At 41.7% G+C, this 18985-nt stretch overlaps 1 protein-coding gene across 3 annotated transcripts in view; it reads right to left on the bottom strand.

Annotated features, from left to right (window-relative positions):
• epha3 (eph receptor A3) overlaps positions 1 to 18985 on the bottom strand; it is a 234218-nt gene that overhangs the window by 35932 nt on the left and 179301 nt on the right. For 2 of the 3 annotated variants that reach the window (XM_069888746.1, XM_069888748.1), the window contains exons 7-13: positions 18495 to 18657; positions 18025 to 18127; positions 15162 to 15229; positions 12028 to 12153; positions 9858 to 10043; positions 7805 to 7866; positions 7498 to 7707 (exon numbers count right to left, since the gene is read on the bottom strand). In XM_069888746.1, coding sequence (XP_069744847.1) covers positions 7498 to 7707; positions 7805 to 7866; positions 9858 to 10043; positions 12028 to 12153; positions 15162 to 15229; positions 18025 to 18127; positions 18495 to 18657 — 918 coding nt within the window. The remainder of the gene's footprint in view (positions 1 to 7497; positions 7708 to 7804; positions 7867 to 9857; positions 10044 to 12027; positions 12154 to 15161; positions 15230 to 18024; positions 18128 to 18494; positions 18658 to 18985) is intronic. The other variant, XM_069888747.1, reaches the window with a different exon arrangement.

Raw genomic sequence — 18985 nt, 5'->3', positions numbered from 1 at the left:
TGATGGACAAGATCAATCATATGGAAAATTTCAGAGAAGGAATCGAGAGGAAAGACCCGGTGAGCTTCTTTGAAACTTGAATCCCGCAAATGCTGGGACAAAACAAGTTAAATGCAAAGTTGCAAATTGAAAGAGTTCACTGGACCCTCGGACCAAGAAGAACCAATGAACAGCGACCACGACCAGTCCTGGTAAGACTGGAGCGAGGTGCGATCTTGGGAACAATGTACAAATATTTTTTTTAAAAATGGTTCATTAGTGGTAGACAATGCAAAAGTAATGCTTTCCAACACTTCTTATTTTTTTCTGCTAATTAAATAGAACATCAATTTATGATCCATGGATTGCGCGGCACTTTTCGGCCATCCGTCCTGCTTTCTTTTCCTTCTTTTCTTTTTTCTCTTTTGCTTGCTTTTCCTTTACATCGATCCTTTTCTGTGGGCGTTTTTCTTGGGTGAGTGAAGGTTGGGGCAGAACCATCATGGAGTATGTGCTGGATTTAATTTTGTAATTGACTGCATGTATGGTCCAAACTTTTAAATAAACTATTAAAAAAAAAGAAATGAGTTGGGAAAAAAGTGTGCATGTCATTAGAGAGGTACAGCATGCCTCCCCATCTGCTCCTGCTATCTCCCATCCATTTTACCCTCCAAATCCAACTTCTTTTCTCCTCGCATTAATTGCTACCAGATTCTAGCACTTCCCCTTCCCATGAGAGGCCATAGACAAGGCTGATCAAATCAGCAAACCTGCACATCTTTGAGAAGTAGGAGGAAACTCGTGAGGCCACAAGGAGCAAATGCAAACTTCAGGTGACCAGCAATAGAAGGCACGTTGGCAGCCAGGTCACTGGCTCAGTGAAGCAGCATGCTACTTAGTTACCTCATCTCATTTTTAATTGATTCCAATTCATTTTTGCCTCCTTAGTTGAGGAGCAGAAATGTTGTCAACAGTGAGAAGCAAGTTACATCAGAACATTTGAACTTAAGGAATAGGAGCCGGAGTTGGCCATCTGCCATTTAATGAGATCATGTCTGACCTGGCTGTGTACTTCTCATCATATACCTGCCTTTTCCCCGTAATCCTTAATTCACCTACTATGCAAAAAATCTATCGAACTGTGTCTTGAGGCAGCTTTTTGGAAACATTCACCACTCTCTAGGAAAATAAGTTCTTCCTCATCTCCATCTTAAATCTATTCTCCCAAATCTTGAGGCTGTGTCCCCCAGTTCTTATCTCACATACAGTGGAAACAACTTTCCTGCCTCTATCTTATGTCTCCCTTTCGTAATTTCACATTTCTCTAAGATCCCCTTTCTTCTGAATTTCAGCGAGTATAGTTGATTGAATTTTAATTTAACAATACATCACAGTAGAAGGTCTTTCCCACTCATGAAACCCATGCAGCCCAATTACACCCAATTAACCTACCAACACCAGGGTTGAAGGAAGCTGGAGTACCCAGAGATATCCATGCAGCTCACAGAGAGAAGTTACAGTGCAGGATTTGAACCCAAGACGCTGGTGCTCTAATAGCATTGCGCTAACTGCTAGGCTAACTGCAGTGCCCAGTTAGTCCATGACCCTACCACTTCTGGATTTTTTTTCCTCTATTGTTTATTTACTGGGATGTTTTCCTCTTTTGTCTGGGCCCAAGCTTCGAGTTCAGAAGTGAGAATCTCAAAGCAAAGAGAAGGTTTCATTTCCCATCGTTCTGTTCCCAAAATATTTTCTTGCAGATGAACAATGACTCATAGATTTGATATCTGCTGATATCAACCATGATCAGCTCGATTCAATTGTTAAAAATCCATCACAGTCAAGAAGCGTAATTATGAAATGAGTAAACTCAGAGCATGGTTACATCTGACCAATGTAAATTTGACAGTGGTCAGAATTGAGTAGATTTAGGTCAGAAAATTTACTTCAAAATGACAATATATCTACACCATAGCTCTAGAGAAATTGGATATTAAGGAAAGATGACAAGGAATCAACACAACGGAAATAAATCAGAGTGTTAATTATAGCTAACCACCTTCATCAGCATAAACTACACTCCAGCTGTCAGCGGAGAGCTATTTAGAATTCTTTTCTTTGTTTCATCTTAACTTGAGTGCATGACAAGTGCAAATTCTTTGCCCAATTCAAATCATAAAATAGTTGTTTTTCAGAGCAGTTTATCATCTCCAGTGAATGGCATGCACCCAAGATTTAAGGATTTATTATTGGAATTGCCTCCCTCACTGATTGGCACAGCTCAAAGGTGCACCTAGACAGTAAATGTAACAAAGCCGGATGCTTCAGAAATGCGACATAGGCTCCTCAGAGTCTTTTGAGGCGTTGTTAGTGTGATACGATTTGCTTCCTGTAGTGGCTTTGAGCCCAAGGATTTGGGAATGATTGAGTGATCACTTCATGTTTACACTGAGACCAGAACAATGTGCACAACTCCAGTGTAATCTTTAATAATATTTGATTTCTTTCTACAGAAGGGCTTATTCTTATCAGAAAATCGGCCAATGCACCCCAGAAGGATTTTGATTCGCTCATGGTTATGCATCTTCTGCAAATTTTCTCATTGATGCTGCATATTGTGACAGCAGATGACAGCAGTTAGAATCTGGAGAGAGGGAATAAAACTACAGGAGGAATTCAACTGCTCAAGCAACATCAGTGGTGGGCAAGGAACTGACAATGTTTCGGGTTAAGTCCCTGCATCAAGACGGTATAGTCTGAGAGGTTTGGAGTCCTTTTACGTGCAATGTAAACAATTATATCACAGCAATATCTTTTTTATTTCCTCTTGATCCTGTAGCTCTAAAGGGTTTTACTTCATAAACTCAGCACCTTTCAGGAAACACCAGAAGGGATTTTTAAATCAAACATGCATCATTCAGCGATACAGAGATATCCATGCAGGATATTTTGCTCCAACAATATTGCAAACACTGTCCGCATTAGCAGGTACTGCAGCTAAGTATTTGGTTCAAGACCACTTTCAGTTGGATTCTTCTACTTAGTCAAGAGTAAAGCTCTAAGACAGGGGTGTCAAACTCAAATTCACGGAGGGCCAAAATTAAAAACTTGGACTAAGTCGAGGGCCGAACTAAATATTTATTGAAAATTTTCAACAACATCTGCATGTTTTATCTTCTTTCAACATATGTAATGTTAAATTTTAGGATATAACTTTAGGAGGATAATTTTACAGGTCAGGAGTAGGTAGCTCAAGTTCACCCTTTGCTTGACCTGAGGGAAACCTATTTGGTCCCTGTGGAGATGTAGTCAGCATTCACAGGCTGTGTCCATTTTGGCCTGCATCAGGACTCAGCATTTCCTGCTCACTCCTCAGGCTCTAGGCCTCTATTCACCCTCGACCCACCATCCCTCTACCTGACCAGTCCTTTACCCAACCTCTACTCACCTCTCACTCCACTCGCTCTGCCTCTACCCACCTCATCCTATACACGCCCCTCTACTGCCTCTCCCCTCAACCTGTTCCTCCCTCTACCCGTCTCTCACCCTCTAATCACCCCTCCCCTACTTGCCCTGCCCCTCCCCTTTTACCTCTTCCCTATCCACCCCTCCTTCTACTCATCCCTCCCTCTAACTGCCCCTCGCACCACCATAACTTACCCTGCCCATTACTCCTCACCTACACCCTCTGCCCACCCCTGATTACCCACCCACTCAGGCCCAGCGCGCTGCCGATCAGCCTTTGCGGACAGCCACCATCTCTCTCTTCACGTGTAGGGCCGAACCAGCCGTCCCTGGGGTCCGCGCGGGTGCAAGCACTGAAGGCCGTGGTGACCGGGAGAAGTGCGCTCGCTGTGGAAGGGCCGTACAGTGCCAGTCGTGCGGGGCTCGCGCAGCCCGGGGGCCGTGTGCAGCCTGCCATGCCCGTCGCGCCGACAGGAAATCACAGGCGCTCGCTCATCCGCCGCACCGCTCGACAGGTGGGAGAAGTGACTGGTTGTGCGGGGAGCCTTCCAACTGGCTTGCCGGCTGATGACATCGACAGACTTCTCGTGTTACAATGGGGAAGGATGTGCAATGAAGGGGGAGGATGGTGGGGGTGACATGACCAAAAAAACAGCATCGGCTCTCGCTGCAGGGCGGGCCACCTCTAATATATTTTTGAAATGATATAATTATATCGCGGGCTAAATTTGGCCCGCGGGCCAGAGTTTGACATGTGTGCTCTAAGACATTGATCCTGGACTGGGACATGAGTAGTTGTATCAAAATAGAAAAATTGTAAAACTGATTGAGATGATAAAATCCCATAAACTCTTCTACAGCACATGAAACCAATTAAAGGTAGAGGTACCATTATTGTCATGTAATGCTACATTTAGAATGTAACCTACATGAAATTCATGAACTTTTATCTACCGTAAGGCAGACAGAGAGTCGCCACTTTGTCCAGCGCCCCTCACAGAAACCCACAGCACCTTGTTTTCTGACCCAGTCTCCCCTCCGAGTACTGACCAGTCCTCAGCCTGCTTAGCTTCCTAGATCAGCAATTTATAAATCTCCAATCTTGTAGTTTATTATTCACTGAGGCTTACAGGCAAAAGGATGGCTTATGCTAAGTTCTCAAGCTGATAATGATTCATCTTGCATTGTTGGAGATCTTGTGAAATGTATGACAAATTGTATCCATCAACTTATCCAAAAGACTTCGATGATCGTAAAGTGATTACAGTACCTTCCAACGTTTCCTAGAAGACATAAACTCCTCAGAGGATGGTTCCATCTGAGAAACAGAACCTGGAAAAAACATCTTTCAAACTTTCCCACAGCTAATTTTCCCAGGAATCTACACAAAAGCTGCCAAGATGTAAATCAGAATTACAATATTGCACACAAAGACTGCAATATTTTCACAACAATAATAATAATTGCAGACCATTTTAAACTACTGTGTTGGGAGAAAAATTCCCTTCTGTAGTCTTTCTCATTCTACAGTCTGGAAAATGTCATAGTGGAGTTATGACAAGAGGTTGGCAAACACTGATGGCCAAATTATGTTGCATGGTATATTATTTTAATCAGTTTATTTTCAAAAGCTAATGTTTCCACACAAAACAGTGGACACAATATCACATGAACACACTAAGTGCTGTTAGGTTATTAAATATACTGAACTGGAATTTCAAGTATTTAATAATAAAATATTCCAGCCATAAAGCTATTATTTTTTCTGAGCATTACTGAACTTGCACTAACATTATTCTGATGAAGGACTGAAATAAAGAATCACCATTTGGTACATATCCATGGAGCTGTTGTACCAATGGCCACAGATCTGAGTTCTGATGAAGGTGTTATCCTTAATTATCCCGGTAATCACCTTATACAATGATAATTTTGCTTCCTGAACACTTTTGCATGGATTTTATGGATTTTGGGCTGCTGATCACAAAAATCGCCTTAAGATTTTCCTAACATGTACCATATTTTAGATATAATGATTTCCTGTCAGATTTTAAATCTACATGTATATTACCTGCAAAACAAGCTGTTTTGGATATTCCAAGCATGCTAAGGTGCTAAGCAGATGTTGTCTTAGGTCTGGGCATGTTTAATAAGGATGGATGCAGACGAGCTATAAAAGCAGCTCACATATGCAGATGCTGTGCATTACATTGAGACAGATTGAATGTATGTTAAATCACATATTCTTCAGGCATTAGTATAGTGAATGTACTTAACAATTGCATTTATAGTCTTCAGGAACATTCAATACCTCGGAAATGTCCTGTCATGTCGCAACAGGTGTGATACATTCTGTTGCATTTGTGATGCAATAAAATTGAATTTAATGTTCCTCGAACTTCCTACATGATATATCAAATCTGAAATTATATTTGTGTTCGGCTTGAACTTGCCTATCATAATCCCCAATATTTGTTTTCAGCAGGCAAACCTTTGGAAAAATTGTTGTCCAGTGGTATCCAAAGATGGTCAGAAGAAAATAGATTTCATGAAGTTCAAGAGATTTTCTCCAATTGACATCTTAAATATTTAAGCCTTCCCATGGCTTACAAAGGAAGCTAACTGGTGGAAGCATTGATATAAGATGTTATATTCTGGTAAAAATGGAGGATTGAAGTTAAACATGAAGGAATTACTTTCATTGAAAGAAGGATTTCATGTTGACTCACAGACAAATGCAGTAAATATAATTACTCTATAAAATATGTTTTAATATTATTTTAAGGAACAGTCCTCATGCAGTGATGCTTTAATGTGACAGAGATTTTCTATGGTGTGACAACATTGACTTGAAGGGAAATTCATTAACTATAAATCACTATTAAGCTACCAACATGCAAATCTTTCTTCCATAATCTTTCTCCTTGAAGCAGAATGGTGGTAGGAAGTGGTCCACAAATGTGGAAAGGAGTAATCAGTCATAATGAATACATGGAGTAGGAGAAGCAACAGAAGGAAGTGCCAGGGGCACTGACCATCATGGCATCAATAAACCAACAAGGAAAGAATTGGACTCATAAAGGAAGACATGGGTGTGAGGGAGGAGTTTCACAAGACAAATCAAACCTTTTTACTGTACCTGACAGGCAGTAATATGCGCTGCCCACCGTCGTTGGCAGAATCACAGATTTCAAAGAGGAAGCGTGCAGGATCGATCTATATTAGCTAGTTGAATGGTGCAACACAACCTTGCATTCAACATTAGCAAAACTAGGGAGCTGCTTGTGGAAGGGGAAATCAGGAGAACACAGACCAGTCCTCATCAAGGGCTCAGCAGTGGAAAGGGTTAAGAACTTCAAATGCCTGGGTGTCAACATCTCTGAGGATCTGTCCTGGGGCCTCCATGCTGATGCAATCATGAAGAAGGCTCGCTAACATCCATACTTCATGAGGCGACGTCACCAAAGACTCTTGCAAATTTCCACAGATGGAGAGCCTCACTGTCTGCTAAGGAGATGCCAATGCACAGGACAAGAAGAAAAAAGCTACAGAGAGTCGTGAATTCATCCTGCGCCATCACGGCCATCAGTCTCCACTCCATCGAAGGTATCTACAAGGTGTCTTAAGAATGAAGCAGCTTAAGGACCCTTGTCACTGAGGCCATACCCTCTTCACACTGCTATCCTCGGGAAGGAGGTATAGGAACCTGAAGACGAACTCCCCGCTGTCTTCAGATTCCTGAACGGACAGCGAACCACAGATACCTCCTCACTTTCTCTTATTTTTGCACAAATTCATTTATTTTAAAAGTAATTTTATAGCAATATTTGGATTGAAAACAACCAGAAAACAACTTTTGTGACACGTTAATGACAATAAATTCTGCTTTTAGAGCTCCAGCACCTTAATAATGCATCTGAATAAATCAAAATACAATAAAATAACGTCAGACCACTTTAGTAATCTACCAGATTGTCCGTGGTGCAAGATATTACATATACTACTGATATACAACAGGTAGAACTGACAGCATTGATCTGGGTGGTTTCTTACCCGCGTTGTGTATGCAGCTTCAGGATCATCTTCAAGGACCCTGGAGAGTCCAAAGTCGGACACCTTACACACCAAGTTGCTGTTGACGAGAATATTGCGAGCAGCCAGGTCCCGATGTACGTAGCCCATGTCAGACAGGTACTTCATGCCTGAAGCTATCCCACGGAGCATCCCAACCAGCTGGATAACTGTGAACTGGGCATCGTGTCTCTTAAAGGGAAAGGATGACTCATTTTGTATTCGGTGTAAATCAAAAATAAGGCATGTATTTGAACAGCTCTGGCTGGTAAATAATCAATGAGCTTACCCTGAGAAAACTGTCCAAGGAACCGTTTTCCATATACTCAGTAACAATCATTACAGGCTTACCTAAAGAGCAATCACAGTTACAAGTTTAATGTAACATGATGCAAGTTCAAAAACACATTATTTTTGTTTCAGCTCAATGTCCGTGGTTGAGTGATTGTTGCTGTGGTTCTAGTAATAATATTATGTCATCAATCAGTAAGCATGCTGTGTTTTTTTTTCACTTAAGAAGGTCCTGAAAGAAAGTTGAAGTAATCTGCTGAAAAAAAAAATTGCACCTCTGGGGCTCACACCCAATAGTAATCGGTCATAAGTTTCTGTAGTTCCCTCACGTAATGAGGAAAAGAATAAACAATGTACACAAGATAAACTAAAGAATTCCTGGTGCCTCCAGCAGTATTGAATTGCTTGGCTGAGCAATTATAAGAAAATTACTTCTGCCTAAAAGATCTCTGTGCCCATCACTTATTCATGGATATGGATGGGAAAATGAGAAAATCTCCAGGAAAAGCTTTGTGATTCTGCCCAACAAAGTTTCTTTTTTTTTCCCCAAAAAGCTTAAAAAAAACCTTCTCAATCTCCAAATATTTTGAACTCTGCGAAACCTGTTTTCCTGCATTCACAATGGGGGGTTTTCTGCATGTGTGCAAATACACTTCTTGCACACATTAATCTTTGCCACAGTGGCGATTAATTGAATTTGTCGACACCTATTGACATATTCTGGTAATTCCAGATTTATTGTTGGAGTACATACATCACATACAACCCCAAGATTCTTTTTCCTAATTTTTTTTTTTAACTTTTGCCAATTTTTATTTAATTTTATTTAATTTAATTTACATGTTTTTCCTTCTTTTTCCTAATTTTTGAGGACATGAAAGAACTGAAAAAAGATGCAAATTAAATTCTATTAATGTAGAAATGTAGAATTCTAGAGGTGTGGTAACAATGAAAAGAAACAGAGAGAGAGAGAGACCAATTTGTAAAAAAAAATTAGACATAACAAGGCCCTTTCGACCCATGCACCTATGCTGCCCACTTCCACCCAATTAACCTACAATCTCTAGTCCGTTTTGCATGGTGGGAGGAAACCGGAACCACTGGCGAAAACCCATGCAGACGAGGGGAGAAATGACAAATTCCTTACCAACCCCGCTCCTGATTGCTGGCGCTGTAACAGTGTCGCGCTAACTGCTACGCTAATCATGTCACCTCATTTCTAAGGTCTGAAAGAATATATCTGTTTAAATCCAAGTTACCCTGGTTGTTGTAAAGGCAGCTTGGTTAGTAACATGGACAGATTGAATATTGTGCTTTGTGGTAAACTTGTATTAAATGTTGTAATGTCCTCTATATTCCATATCACTGGACAACAAAGATATTGCCTTTTAAAAACTTTTGGGTGTATTTCATAGATTTTAGGATGTTGATCATGAAAATCACCTTAAAATTTTCCTATCATGTACCTTATCTGAGATATAACCTATCTTTGTAATTTTGTGTCGCAATTTAAGTCTACTTCAAGCAGACAAAACTATGAAGTGCAATGTGTCATTGAAAATTCATTTTCTGTATTCTCACTCGGACGTCTTCCCTGCCGATCTTGGTGCAGTCAGTGACGAACATGATGAAAGGCTTCACCAGGACATTGTGAGCATGGAAAAGCGGTATCAGGGCAACTGGAATCCATCAGTGCTGGCCGACTATTGTTGGACACTGACATGAGAGGCATCAGATGCCGAGTACAAACGAAAAACAATTTTAGGTCAGTTGAACGAACGTAATGTGTCAGCGTCATCATTTGATTAAACATGATAAATTCAATAAAAGTTAATTTAACATTTCTCCAACATCCTATGTGATACAGCACATCTGAAATTATCTTTGTGTTCAGCTTGATGTTGTCTATCATAATCCCCAATTTCTTTTCAGGAAGCAAACACTTTGAAGAGAAAATTGTCCAGTATTGAGTCAGAACTCATTGGGATGCATATTTGCTATCTCTCCTTTCCATCAAAGAATAATAACAAAAATTCTGGCAGGTCCCTTACTTTTTGTGACTACCCCTTCCAGATGAATGATGTTTGGATGGTCAAACTGTCCCATGATGCTTGCTTCACTCAGGAAATCCCGTCTTTGTTTCTCTGTATAACCAACTTTAAGGGTTTTGATGGCTACCGAGATCTCCTTTTTGGACGGTAGCTTCAGACGTCCACTGCACACTTCTCCAAATTCTCCTATGATACAAAATGACAAATGTTACTGTCTGTAATTCCAAATTGTGCTCGACAATCCATCGCTCTTGAATTACATGTAGTACTATGCAAGTTAAAAATCAGTATTTCCTCAGACTTGGAAATATTTGATTAAACTTGAAAACTTAACAGGAATCACTTGGGTTCTCAAAGGTGCTCCAGCAAAACAGCTGAGTAACTAATAATTAATGAAACTCTTGAATTCCAGTGCAGGGAGCTAATAAAAATGGGGCTAGGACCTGCACACAGTGGAGGGTATGAGTTAATGGGCTGTCAACCTCTCTACGGAATGGGACTGTTCAAGAAGACAGCTGCAATGCCTGTCTGGTGACCAATAACTGGGAGAGGAACCAAAAGTTTGGTCCCAAATGGCCAAAGAGAAATGGTGTTTTGGAGTGAAAAATTGGCTTAAAGAAATTTTACGAATTACTCTGCACCCATTGTAAAATTTGATTCCTGAACTTTCAACAGGATTTGCATTCAAACTGATAAATAAGAAGGTTTACAAAAATATTGCCTGGATTGCAGTATCTTGAATATGGAGAAAGATTGAGTAGACTGGGACTTTATTCATTGGAGCGTAGAAGGTTGAGAGGGGATCTGATAGAGGTATATAAAATTATGAAGGGAATAGATAGAGTAGGTGTGAATAGGCTCTTTCCCCTGAGGATAGGGGAGATTGGAACAAGGGGTCATAAGTGAAAGGTTAGGGGGTAAAACTTTAGGAATAATATAAGAGGATGCTTCTTCACTCAGAGAATGGTGGCTGGGTGGAATGATCTACTGGAAGAAGTAGTTGCGCCACGGTCAATTCTGTCATTTAAGAGGAGGTTAGATGAGTACATGAATGTGAGGGGGTTGGAGGGTTATGGGCACGGGAGTGCGTAGGTGGATCTAGTGGAGTTTCACGTAAATCAACGCAGACTAGAAGGGCCGATATGGCCTGCTTCCATACTGTAAATTGTTAAATGGCTATATTCTCATAAAACGATGAGGTTTTACTAACTGTGCTATTTAAAGGGTCTGAACTCACTGAGATATGCGACTTCCTGTGGTTTCAAATACATCCTCAAAAAAGTCGTACTGTTGGCTTTGTCCATTAAGACCACGATCACGATCATTCCTACTTCTCAGCCGCAGGATTATACTAGGCTGATGCTGCCAATCTCACAGCTTGCTGCTCACTGTTGCATTTCGAAGATCATCTAAATTCCACAATCAAGGGTAGAGGACTCAGCCTCCCTTCAGCCCACTGAACCAATGAGAATGCCCACTGGTGTATTTGCCCCATCCATTTATTCAGTAGCAACACTTCACTGTAACTGGAAGAGAATTGCTTATATTGTGGAAGGCCCTTTTGAACGCTTGCCCTGTCGATTAGATTTGCAATGCTAAATGCTGAACGTGCAACTCATTAGCACAGGGCGCCGTGCTGAAACCAACAAAGTCAGTTTCAGTGTGATGTTACAGAGGGAAACCCAGCAAGACTGTTCAGGGAAGGGTGCAATTAAGATATTAGCCTGCATGCAACTTGAACAATTAGAGTAAGGGTGCACATCTGTTCTTCTATGACAATAAAAGCAAAGCAGTAGCAAAATGATTCCTGAACCCAAAGATTCTCTTTTACCTCTTCACTTCCCTAAGGCATGGTACAAATTGGACAGGTCGGTTGCAACCCAAAAATTTCAGAGGTAGCCATTAGGTTCAAGATCCTTGATGATGAAATAAGATGTCCTTACATTATCAGTGGGGACTCTCTCTTCTGTGTCCAATTCAATGCAGAACCTGGACAGCAATGAATGGTACTTTCTCCCCGTGTCTGCGTGGGTTTTCCCCGGGGGCTCCGGTTTCCTCCCACCATTCGAAATGTACTGTAGGTTAATTGAGTGTAAATTGGGCAGCACGGACTTGTGGTCCGAAATGGCCTGTTACCACGTCTAAAAGAAAAATACATAAAATTTAGTACCTGCACCAACAACTTTATCAATAGATATGGAGGAAGAATCTAGCTCCTTTGCAAACTCATGGACAGCTTGGCTGGGGTCCTCATATGTGTGTGGGTCTACATATGTTCGTAGACCTGGAAGTTTAACTGTTGACAGAAAAGTTGAGAAATATCACACATAATAGGATATTAATACAACGTAACACTTCTCAACACTTTTGGCTTCAACAGGCAGTCACCGTGGAGAGAAGAGATCCTAGAATTATTGAGAACTAATCATCCTGCCTCAAACATTTCAGACTGAATGGAGTTGCTGAATTTAAGGAAAACCAGTTTTCATTTTCCCTTCACTTGAGTATTCTCCAACAAGAACAATAAAATTCTTGGCTCAGCATTACGCTCTATCCCACCCATCCCTGCTTATTAAGGGCTCATACTTATCTTCGGTGCTGGCATGTGCTAAAATAAAGGCAGCAGTGATCTTCCACAACCTATATTACATGGGTATACTTCAGAGATTTACATAGAAGTTCATTCAATGAGTGATATAAAAGTTCAACTGGTTGGATGTCACTCTTGTCCATGTCTTTTACATCAAAGATTCAGATAGATACTTTTGCTTCTTGCTCTCTGAATTGTGTTTTTGGATTTGGATCATTTTTGATAGTTTATCTGAGTTGTAGAGTAAGATTCTACATATCTATCTATATGCAAAATCTCAGCTGCCTGCCAGAGGTCAAAATAACATTGAATGGATTAAAAAAAATTCATGGGCTTTTTAACTTTGAAACCAGCATCTGAGAGAATTTTTGTTCATTAATGTTTTGAAGTGTGGGTGTCATTGGCAAAGCAACATTTATTATCCATTCTGAAGTTCTCCTTAGAAGGTTCTGGTGAGCTACTCCTTTTTATTGCTCATTCCTTTGAGTGAAGGTACAGTGTTGTTGGATAGTGAATTCCAAAGTAAAATGGTCGGCAATTTAGAGGGGGAACCGTGGATGATGTTCCATTTATCTATTGCCTTCGTCCTTTGATGGCAGTGTTTGCAGGCTGTTGGAGAAGCCGACATGGACAAGAGGTAGACAGTATTTGATGCAGCCACAGTGTGGAGGAAATTAATGTTTACCATGGTGGATTGCGTGTCAGTCAAATGAGCTATTTCATCCTGAATGGTATTTGGTTTATTGAGTGTCGGTGAATCTGCTGTCATCCTGGCAAGTGGAAAATATTGCATTGTACTTCCAATTCCTTGTTCCCAGCCACCTCATCATTACCACAGACTCCATACAACTCCAACATCCACCAGATCCTACCAGTTCCCCTTCACTAACATTCCCATCTCTTTGGCTCAACATGCCCTTATCCTCAACAGCTTCTCTTTTGATTCCTCCCACTTTAATTTAATTTTGAGGTACAGCACAGTAACAGGCCCTTCCTGCCCACATACCCATCCTATCATACACCAATTAACCTACAAATTCACAGACACTGGAGGGTGGGAAGAAACTGGATTACCCGGAGGAAACCCATGCGGATGTAGGGAGAAGGTATAAACAGCTCTGGTTTTGAACCCAGGTCTCTAGTGCTACATTAGCGTTGAGCTAACCACTAAGCAAATCGTACCTTCTGCACATCAATGGGATAGCCAAGAGCACTTGCATGGGCCCTAGCTACCCCTGTCTCTTTGTTGGCTACGTGGAACTGTCCTCATTCTAAGCCTATTCTGAAACATTCTCCCAACTCTAAGTTCCATCAATGTGTAAAGCATCAGAGATTAGGATTAAACTCCAGTTGCTGAAGTAGTAAGCTGTGAGCTGTGGCACTATGGTGCCCTTTCACTTGATCAATAATTATTACTGGATTGCATTTAATGACAGATGTACTAACAATGAAGACTTGCAAAGACTTCCATCTGATATTGCTAGTATTTCTTTCCTGTTGCTTTCCTACCATGTAGAGCATTTCTCTAACTGGATAAAACTGGAAAAAGACTACCAGCCATTGGTGGCCTGAAATGATTTAGCTGTATGGAATGACTCACCATGTTGGATGAGGATTTCTCCTGAGTTGCCCTGAAGTTTCACTTAGGGATACAAAACATCCCTTCTGATACATTGATAACGTGTCTAATTCTGGTTTTGTGAACCAATTACATTTTTCAAAAGGATGCAAAATTGGAGAGCTTGTAAATTGTCATCTGAGCCTACTCTGTCCTATTTCTGCTAAGCGAATTCAGTTAACCCCTCTCAATCAGGTCTATGCTCACTGTAGTACAAGCAAACCACCTACTATTCTCTCCATTTGAGTCCCCTAGCTGAGAGAAGGCAAATGTTGCCTTTGGCAATGTTTCAGCAAGTTCTGAAAAGTTTTACTGTGCTAATAAACTTTTTTCTAGGAAGAAATGCTGCTGAAGCCGGGCTTGTATGGCTGGAGTTTAGAAGATCGAGGACACTAGCTGGCAATTTATATGATTCCATTGAATCTTGACAGGTGGATTTTCATAATTTCAATCTAAACGAGAGATTGCAATTTAAAAAGAAGAAGATGCCCATTTAAGAAAAGAATGAGGTATTTTCCCTCTCCTGGAGATTATAATATTCCTCAAAGAAATTGGCGTCCTTGATTATCTTTAAGCCAGGTTGAGGTAGTCACTTAAGAAGCAAAGGGTAAAAAGTTAGGAATGGGGAGATGCAATAAAAATCAGATCAACCACTGAATAGTAAAGCAGGACTAAGGGGCTAAGTAGGCTGGTCTTGCTTTTCATTGATTTATTTGCGACAGAGAAATGATTACTTCCCCACCCTAAGACTCGAGAAATCGATGAGGCCATGAATACTCTGCAAATAACAAACATAGGAAATGGAAGCGTTGGATTCTTGATATTGGGAATGAGTCCATAATATGACATCCCTTTAACATGAAAGAAAGAGGTTTCATTGATGGAACTCCATTCACATGATCAAAATGTCTTAAACTTGGCATAGCCAATAAGCTGTTTTCTGATCTGTGGTCACGGATGCCATTTAAAGCAATGACCCGCTCATGCACTGCAATGTTCCAGTGTAAAGCAGCCTGATAAATATGATCTTGACCTACTGAGCACATCCAACATTTTCTCCAGTGAATTGCTATGTGGTTGCAGGTTCAATACTCACTGTGACCATTTGGGTAATAGATTCTTTTGTCATCGGAAATATGTTTTGATTTGTTGTACCCACAAAATCTGCACACAAATCAAAGAAAAGGCTTAGCCAACCAGCATTCAATATTTCATTCCACTGCAAAATAACTGTCAAACATTTTATTACTAACAAGTAGAGGAATGCTAAAAATTGGACGCATGTGAACTTGTCAGTATAATGCCGGGTGTTTTCACAGCGACTCTTCCAATTACCCTTTCGGTTTATCTTATTACATCTGGTGAGTATTAAAACTAGAGAATTGTGATTGACTGTTGGACAAAGCAGCATGCTTTGATTTCATTATTGAACTAAGAAAAAGTAGGGGAGTAATTCTACACTTGTTCACGTATTAGTTTCATCGCTCCAGCCATTGTAGTTTATGCTTATTTTTAATTCTTATTTAGACATATTATATCTGAACAATTATATTGGGGCATAAATGCAACTGATCTTTCAGCAGAAATGCTGGGATTTTATTTCCAGTGATCTGACACCATCAAGGAGTGAAGAGTCAGGGAAAGGTATCTATATACAATGGCCTGAACTAATGGAAATTTACCCCCAACTTCCACGTCCTTCCAAATGGAGAGGCCGGCAAAATGTGGTGGAGACTGCAGATGATGGAATCAGGAGCCAAGTAACAATTGGCTGGAGGAAGTCAGCGTCAGTGGGAGCAAAAGAAAGATCAAAGTTTGGGGTCAGAACCCTTCATCAAGATTGTGGTAGTGACTGCTCTATTTTGGAACCGGCAAGCAGAAAAATTAAACAGGATTCGGTAGCTGCTTCCTTAAAGGTCTAGAAGAGTCACAATGGAATCCTTAACAAATCTAGACAGGGATTTCAAGTGCGCTCTTCTAATGCTGGTATATTTTTGTACTCAGGACACCAGGCACGGACGGTTGATTTGCTTGATGTCCGAGAGCTCCAGTTCCTAAAGACACATCTCCCAGGCCAATACATCTCGGATGCAGATGACTTTGCTTGGAATGAATAGACATTAAAATATTAAAAGTTATCAATGCCCTTTTTTATATGCTTGTACAACTAATTCCTTCAAAGTCATGTTTCAAGGTCCCTGTGCACACAATCTAGCTTAGTCAGTGGTAAAGAAAGTCAATGCAATGCTGACATTCATTTCAAGAGGAATAGAATATTCAAGAGTCAAGATTCAATTTATAGTCATGAGTAGCATGTGTTATGCAAAGTGTGGAGCAAGAAACACACACACACACACACACACACACACACACACACACACACACACACACACACACACACACACACACACACACACACACACACACACACGCACAGAGTTGAGGTCGAAGACTGATTTATTGCTCTACCACGTCCAACTGGCCAGCATTCCCGCCGCTGCCCGTTTTTTCCCACCATGTGAGAGGTCATGCAGGACAGTGGTCATTGGTCCCTGAGGGGCCCTCGCGATCTCCAGCCATTTTAGGAGCCGGGTCACGACTTGGTGCAATAATAAGGCAGACAGATTCGCCATCAGCAGAAATTGCTTGAAATGCCTCTTACAGTCAGAAAAAGAGGAGCAAAAGAAAGTCCCCCCCCCCAGAGTGACCGAGTGTCCGTGGATTTGCCTCCAGCGCTTCTGTCGCCCCTGCAGCCACACAAAGTCCAGTCCAAACCATCAGCAACCCGAGCTCCAGATCCGAACCTCCAACACGATCAGGAACTTTTCAGTGCCCTAGTTATCCTCTCTTGATACCTGGTGCCCTTTCAGCCAGACTTTAGCCAGTCTCCAGCAGCCTGGTGTAACTTCTCTGGCCAAAGCCACCAGCAGCCCGCAGCCTGCATAGGTTCCTCGCCTCAAGTCTCCAACAGCCCACTCCGCCTGTGTGACATCGATGAAGCTGGATCTGGCAATGCAGTTGTGGGTCGGTAGCGTGAACAGGACCAGACTAAGCACACAGCCCTGAGGTCCACCAGTGCTCCGTGTGATGATGTTCGATATTCTGCTACTGACCCGCACTGTGGTCTTTCCGTTAGGAAGTCCAGGATCTAATTAGAGAGAGGGGTGTTGAGTCCCAGTGAGGACAGTTCCTCCACCAGCCTCTGTAAAATGATCATATTAAACATGGAGCTGAAGTCAAGAACAGTGGCCTGAAGCATGAGGCGTCATTCTCCAGGTGGGTCAAAATGGAGTGAAGCGACAAGGCTATAGTATCATCTGTGGAACGGTTTATTCTATAGGCAAATTGAAATGGGCCCAGCATCCTGGAAGGTGTGCTTTGGTGCACTCCAGCACCCAACGCTCGAAGCATTTCATAATGGTGGAGGGCAGTGCCACAGGGCAGTAATCATTGAGGCCTGTTATCGTTGCGCTCTTTGGTACCGGGGTGATGTTGGCTGTCTTGAATCCTGCAGGAATGATGGATTGCTGCAGTAAGGTGTTGAGGATTTCCCTGAAGAACCCAGGATGTCAATTGGTCTACACAGTTCTTCAGTACCCGACCAGGTACGTTGCCTGGTTCCATCAGCTAATGTAGGGTCACCTTAGATAGTGTTCTCCTCACCTCGGACGATTAGGCTGTGGGAACTGTTCAATTCTTCAGTGGCCATAATTCAAAATGAAGATGAAGTTCTTGTCAGTGCTCCATGTTAATGTTAAATAAACACTAATAAAATAATTTGGAATTATAACATCATACCAAAGTAACTATTTCAACTATTCCAATAACGTCAAATGCTCGGTTGGCATTCCACAAAGAACTACATTCTTTCAATCTCATAGGAGGCTATCCAAGCTGAAGAACATTTCCTATTACCAATACAGTAGAAAGTGCCATGGCGGTTTTAACATAGAACTGACCTCCCAATTATGATGTACATTACTACTGTGAGGAGGACAATGGCCACAGATGCTGAAATGGCAATTATTACAACCTGACTGTTCTCACCAGCAATGGAGAAGGCTGAAACCAAAAAGAATAAAAACGTTGTCCTTGAGATAGAATTTAAGCAGATCAGATACATTGATAATTCATTGTTACCATAGAAAGCAAGAAAGAATCTCTCTCTCCCTCCTCCTCCCCTTCTCTCTTTCCCTCTCCCTCCCCCCTCTCTCCCTCCCCCTTTCCCTCCCCCTCTTTCCCTCCTTCTTCCTCCCTCCCCTCCCTCAGTCTCCCACCCTCCCCTCCCTCACTCCTCACCCCTTCTCTCTCTCTCTCTCTCTCTCTCTCTCTCTCTCTCTCTCTCTCTCTCTCTCTCTCTCTCTTCCCCCCCTCCCTCCCTCCACCCCCGCTTCTCCCCCCTTAAGTATAAGAAACCATTTTCACTCACAATCAGGGCTAGTCTCAAATTCTAACTTGCGGCTGCTTGCCCCGTAACCTGCTGCTGTCCGGGCCCTGATTTGAAACAGGTAGGTGGTCTCAGGTTTCAGCCCATTGATGGTGACGTTGGTGCCTTTTGACCTCATGATCGTGTAACTGGTCTCCTGTTCCTGCTTTAGAATAAACATAAGCAAAACATATAATTCATTATGTTCAAGTTTTTCCTTTAAAGACTTAAAATTTAAAGTTTTAAATTTCCTTTAAACTCTTGGAAATTTCTACAGCTGTACCATGGAGAACATTCTGGCTGGTGGCATCACTGTCTGGTACGGAGGTGCCAAGGCTCAGGGCAAGATAAAAACTCGAAAGGGTTGTTAACACGGCCTGCAACATCATGGACACTAGACTTCACGCCATCGAGGACATCCACTGCAGGTGGTGTCATAAGAAAGCATCCTTTCTCTTCAAGGACCCCCACCAGCCAGGCCATGCCGCTTCACT

Source organism: Narcine bancroftii, chromosome 7 (genome assembly GCF_036971445.1).
Source record: "Narcine bancroftii isolate sNarBan1 chromosome 7, sNarBan1.hap1, whole genome shotgun sequence".
NCBI classification, from domain to species: domain Eukaryota; kingdom Metazoa; phylum Chordata; class Chondrichthyes; order Torpediniformes; family Narcinidae; genus Narcine; species Narcine bancroftii.
This window is presented reverse-complemented; position numbering and strand designations above follow the sequence as displayed.